This window comes from Zerene cesonia, chromosome 16 (assembly GCF_012273895.1).
Source record: "Zerene cesonia ecotype Mississippi chromosome 16, Zerene_cesonia_1.1, whole genome shotgun sequence".
In the NCBI taxonomy this organism is placed as follows: domain Eukaryota; kingdom Metazoa; phylum Arthropoda; class Insecta; order Lepidoptera; family Pieridae; genus Zerene; species Zerene cesonia.
Window position 1 is genome coordinate 8,860,292 of NC_052117.1, and position 5,922 is coordinate 8,866,213.

Sequence of the window (5,922 nt, forward strand, 5' to 3'; positions counted from 1 at the left end):
CCCCCACTTCTGTACATACGCACCGGTGTAAATGGACGCCTCACGAGCGGCGACGGGCATGTTGGACGTGTTGGCCACAAGCGCTGTGCGCTTCATGATGGATTCGGTCACGCCGTCGATTTCCACGCTCAGCTCGGGGAAGTCCCGCAACACTTCGGACATCTCGTTACCTGATGAATATTAAGATATTATCGGATCAAATATACATTAAGATATCATCGTAATATACAGTTTTATAATAAATTATTTATTGTAATAGACTCGCCTGGAAGAGATCGCTTCTATCTTCATTTTAACCATGTAATGCATTAAGTTTCCTTATTCATACAATTTTTGATGAAGAGTACACAAATAAATTACTAAATAAACTAACTGCCCGTCCCGATTCCGCTCTATAAACGTTTTTTTTTAAGTTTGTCAAATTAGTAACGATTATTCCAATGCAAGCGAACAAATCCAATAAATAGAGTCATTAAAAGACTCAATCTATGAGCGATATAACTACTAACTGATACTGATATAACTACTCTACATCCACTATAACTTCCGCTGAATAACCGTTTATGGTAAAATTATTCACAACATATAATTCAACATATGGGTGTACTTTTTTTTATCACAAAAACCCAACTCACCACGCTCGCCGCAACCAACGTAGATGATGACGTCAGAGTTGGAATACTTGGACAGAGCTTGCGAGATGACGGTCTTGCCGCAACCGAAAGCGCCGGGGATGGCCGTCGTACCGCCCTGTACGCAACTGTACGAAAGATACCGTGTTCGAATTAAATTTAAAAATTTTACATACGTAAGCTGTTAAGTGCATATGAGTAGGCAATTTTTGAGGGTGTTTTAATTGCTGATGAACTGATGAGTTAATCACTCAACTTTATTTAACTATATTTTAACTCAATTAGTTAATGGTATTGTTTTAATGTGTTGTGTTCAAAAACTAAGTCATTGATAAGTTAATGATGATCGCTGAATTAGCTATATTTAAGGAATTAGTGATGTTCATTGAATTTGTGATATTCAATGAGTTACAAATAATCGCAGAATAAGTGATATTCAGTGAGTTAGTGATGATCGCTGAATAAGTGAATAGAATTAGTGAGGATCGGCAATTGAGTGAGTGAGTGAGTTAGTGAGTGAGTGAGTTAGTTAGTGAGTGAGTTAGTTAGTGAGTGAGTGAGTGAGTTAGTGAGTGAGTGAGTGAGCGAGAGAACGCACGGGAAGAGCGAGTCGAGCACGCGCTGGCCGGTGAGCAGCGGGTGGTTGGCGGGCAGCTTCTCGGTGACGGGGCGCGGCTGGCGCACGGGCCACACCTGCAGCATGGTGTACTGCGCCTTCTCGCCGTCGAACTCCGTCTCCAGCACCATGTCCTGCGGTGGGATTACACCGTGTATTTTTAGTTTTCAACCGACTTTAAAATAAGCCGTTTCAACATATTATAAAAAAATCTGAACCGCCTTCAAACTGCCAGAACTGGACCATTATTAATATCTGGACGCGACGCGACGCGGCGGGGAAGTACCACACGCCCTCAGAAAACCGGCGTGAAAAAGCATACTATTGTGTTTCGTTCGGTAAGTGGCGGAGCCGGAGGCCCATATCCTTTTCCTCACAGGCCCTTACCTTAATTCCTTTGACAATTTAAGGGCGATTTTGTCTTTTTAAAAATCAATAATCTAAAGTTAGTTACATTCAAATGGTCATATTTATTTTCATGTTAATACAATCATTGTGCTTCAACAACAATACTTTGTCTGTAGGTTGTTAACTTAACACAAGAGTCAAAAGTTTCATTTCAACAATATATAAAGATAAATAAAGATTGAATGTTTACTCACAGTGACTTTGTAGTTGCCGGGTGGTGCAATGTAAGTGACCGTACCCTTGGCCCTCGGTGGCATGAGCATCTTGTGCTTCACCAGCGTGTTCTCGTGGACGATACCGTAGAGATCACCGCCGGTGATGTGTGAACCGACCTGTTGTGAAAACACAGTTATGGCTTATATGTTATTATTATCATCAACTCAAGTTGTATAAGACAAACTTTCAAATTGTATTATATAACAATTAGTTAACACAGACTCAGAGGCAATTTTCTATTGAATCCCTTCAGAAGAAAAGTGGTAAAGAATGGCAGCTCTGTACTTCCTCTTTACTTATACATTTCCAAATTTCAATATCAAAAATATTTTAAGACGATAAGCTTTAAAAAATGACACTGAAAAACATCAAAAATATATTTCTAATGTTTCTAAATGTGGTATATATTCCGGTTTCAATTAAATTAGAATAAATCACCTTAACATTCAATGGGTTGAACTCCCAGTCAATATCCCTGGCCAGGCATGGCACGTTCACACCCTTGGGGATGTAGATGGAATTGGTCAGCTCATTGATGTCCTTCAGCGGGCGCTGGATACCATCAAAGATGGAGCCCAGGATACCAGGTCCGAGCTCGACGGACAGTGGCTTGCCTGTACGGAGTACTGGGTCACCAACAGTCACACCGGAAGTTTCTTCGTATACCTGTGGGTGTTGAACACAGTATTGAGTGGCGGTGATTGATTGATGTGTGTACCTACTAGTAAATATGAGAAATTGTATTTGTAAAATGTAGGAATTGTAATGTGACGGTAATTTATGATTAAATTTTTTTTGTTGTACTTATTTATCTGTAATATATTCATACTTCCATTTTTAACTATATTGTTATTCTTATATTGTTCTAGTGCAGGCGTATGAACGTCCTAATACAATATATTCTATTTTCTTTTAATCCCTATGACTTAATTTACAAATTCCAACATAAACATTTTTAAGCCCTTTCAAAAAAAAAACACGATCCGACATGAAAATTTCCACAAAAATCACCTGAATGGTGGCCATGTCACCCTCCAGCCTAATGATCTCCCCCACGAGCTCGTTGTAGCCGACACGCACCAGCTCGTACATAGCCGATCCGGACATCTTTTCTGCCGTTACGACTGCACAGAAAAACAAATGTTACAATGGTATAAGAATAAGTGAGCTAGAAGTAAGGTACCTGCATATTTTATTTATAATATTAAGATCTTCATTTCTTTTCATGAAAAATTTGCAAATGTATGTGAAATTATATGATTTTGATATGTATACCTAATTTTTTTTTTTCATTATTATTTATTTCACGGAAATGCAACATTATTCAAAATTATCAACAACATGCTTGACAGTTTGCCTTAATTTCTCACATCAGACCATGATGTGAGAAATTTCTACCCAGCCTCTGTCGCAGGATACGAGTCGAGACAAAATTTTGATAACAAATATTTTTCACAAAACTTACCGGGTCCAGAAACGGCGAATACATAACCGAACCTCTCCTCATTCTCCTCATTGGCGATCGTCTTCAATGCGCCCTTTGACGCCATTTTGAATATATATAATTAATATATTTTTATATCTGTGAACAAATTATTGGTTGTTGATTAGTCAATGTTCTAGTTAGTTCCCAATATATCAATAATCTATAGCCAACAGATTATAAAATAAAATACATAAAAACAGTCAAAAAATGCCTAGATAAAACACATTAACAACCAGATTGTAAAAGAAGTAAGCAGAAACATTCTATAGATGATTTAATGAGAATATAAATTCTGATTATTTTTTATATGAAAGTCTAAGGTTCAGCTCATAGTACATATAGAGACTAAGTGATCGATCATGCACATATCCAATTGTGAAGGAATTTTTTAAAATTGCTTCAGAAGTTCACGAGACTAACACATTCAAACAAAGAATCAAGAACTCTTCAGCATATAATACAAAACAGTTAATACAGAAATGTACAAGATTTAACCTTTTTTGAAATTTGATATGTGAAAATAATTACTATAGTATAGCTCAACTTGGCACTGAAATTTTTGAACCCAACAATTTTTTTAATAAACCATAGAGGCATGTCTTTATGGTTAGAATAATGTGCTGACAGATCAGCTGATCATTTATCAACAACATGTCACTGATATCAACATCCATCAATGTCAATTGAGAATTGATTTTTTTAGAATTTTCCATATCTATGATTTTCATAACCAATATCCAATTTGATATTATATCAAAACTTGATAAACAATTGGTTTATTTAAATTTTTATGTTTCTAGATTATAAAATAGATATATTATAGTTAAAGAGATTAATATATAAAGCAATATTTGTAAAGACAACAAATTAAATATCTAAAACAGCAGGCACAAATAAAAGCAAACAAAATATATCATGAGATACAGAATTAACCAGTTTTCATGTTCCTAGATCACTGTAAACATCAACAAAATAATGTACATCTGCTATGAAATCGAAAGCAGTACATATTTCAACATTTATGTTTAGATCCATACATGCAGGAAGTGATAAAAATGGAGACAAACACAAAATTAGTCAGGTGCTTGAGACCAAAACTTTTACCTACCAGTCTAGTGTAACAAACACAATTTAATTTGTGGATATTAATATAATTTGATAAAAAAAGTCTTGTGATCAAACTCCTCAAAAATGCCTCGACTATATTAAACTTTTTTTGTGATAATCAGTAGACCTGACAATGCACAATACTTTTTTATACTCATAAATGATGAAGGTCCCGGGAGAACATAATTTGGCTAATCGGCTTTTACTCAAATAACATTACATACATATGAATACAGGCAACAAACATAGTAAATTTAATGCTATCTAACAATTATTATGTAATTTTTTTTGCATCTCAAAAAGAAAAGACATAAGAAAGCAATTATTTATTTTACTGAACAATTTACAAATGTTAGAAATGTTAGCTAAAGTTGCATTATGAACATTTATGTGTATTTGTGAGGATTACTAATACACTATATGTTCATTTTGATATTACGTAGAAGTCTGTTTGATAGATAAATCAAATGGAATTCAATGTAAGCACATGAATATTATGTTGATTACTGAGAGATGCTAGTTTTACCAGGATGCTTAATTTATTAATTACAAACTATCACATGACCTATATTAGTTAGTTTTATGTGTAAAATTACATATTTCATATTGAAACATTTTTAAAAGGTGCATTTAAAATAGGTACCCTTGATATTTCCCTAATCTTATTGGAATGTTTCAATACCATTATAATGGTTAATGTAAGCAAATATATCTACTCGGCATTATTTGTATTATTATAAGATCTTCATAAAATAAGCTTTAACTGCCCTTTAAGTACAAATATAAGAACAAGTTAGGAATTGGGGCAAACCAAATCCATATAAAACGATCACATGATAATATAAATATTTTTTTAATGGCAAAATTATTCAATTGCTATAAAAAATTATATTAATCAAGCTTGGAATGGGACTTTAAAAGCCTTAATAGATATAAATGCACTGAAAAATGGATAAATATGTAAAGTTAAGGCGTATTGCGGCACATCGAGCAAAAGCTTACCAAAAACCAAATAAAAAGTAATATTCACAACCATTAACACAAGCACAAATTGAATTATAATAAAAGTTTAAATTTAAAAGCAGAATTACAATAAAATCAACTCACGGGACAAGAAAGATGGAAAAGACGACCCGAGAATGGCGGAGGATCACAACTTATCACAAGACCAATGATAAAATTTATGTCAGCTGACCTAAGTCTATGATCTGTTGTCTATACCAAACATTTTATTGATTTATGTATTTATTTTATAGACTTATAAATTATAAAAAAAACAAACTAATCGGATTACTACACAAATATTATAATTACCATCATTTTATTTCCATAGCCTTATTTTTCGATACTCAAAGCGTTCTTTCAGAAATGCCCCATACAATTAGAACTAAAGCTTTTTATAAGTTAAATATATAAATGCATAAAAGGTACAGAAATTTAAAAATGCAAAATAAAAA

The 5,922-nt window shown here is 33.9% G+C and overlaps 1 protein-coding gene across 1 annotated transcript in view; it reads right to left on the reverse strand.

The window, feature by feature from the left end:
• LOC119833081 (V-type proton ATPase catalytic subunit A) overlaps positions 1-5,683 on the reverse strand; it is a gene marked incomplete at its 3' end in the record, with an annotated part of 10,038 nt that extends 4,355 nt beyond the window's left edge. The window contains exons 1-8 of the mRNA XM_038356953.1: positions 5,573-5,683; positions 3,338-3,454; positions 2,884-2,996; positions 2,311-2,538; positions 1,851-1,988; positions 1,231-1,382; positions 636-760; positions 24-170 (exon numbers count right to left, since the gene is read on the reverse strand). Of these exons, the coding sequence (XP_038212881.1) occupies positions 24-170; positions 636-760; positions 1,231-1,382; positions 1,851-1,988; positions 2,311-2,538; positions 2,884-2,996; positions 3,338-3,422 (988 nt within the window). The remainder of the gene's footprint in view (positions 1-23; positions 171-635; positions 761-1,230; positions 1,383-1,850; positions 1,989-2,310; positions 2,539-2,883; positions 2,997-3,337; positions 3,455-5,572) is intronic.
• Positions 5,684-5,922: the final 239 nt, after the last annotated feature.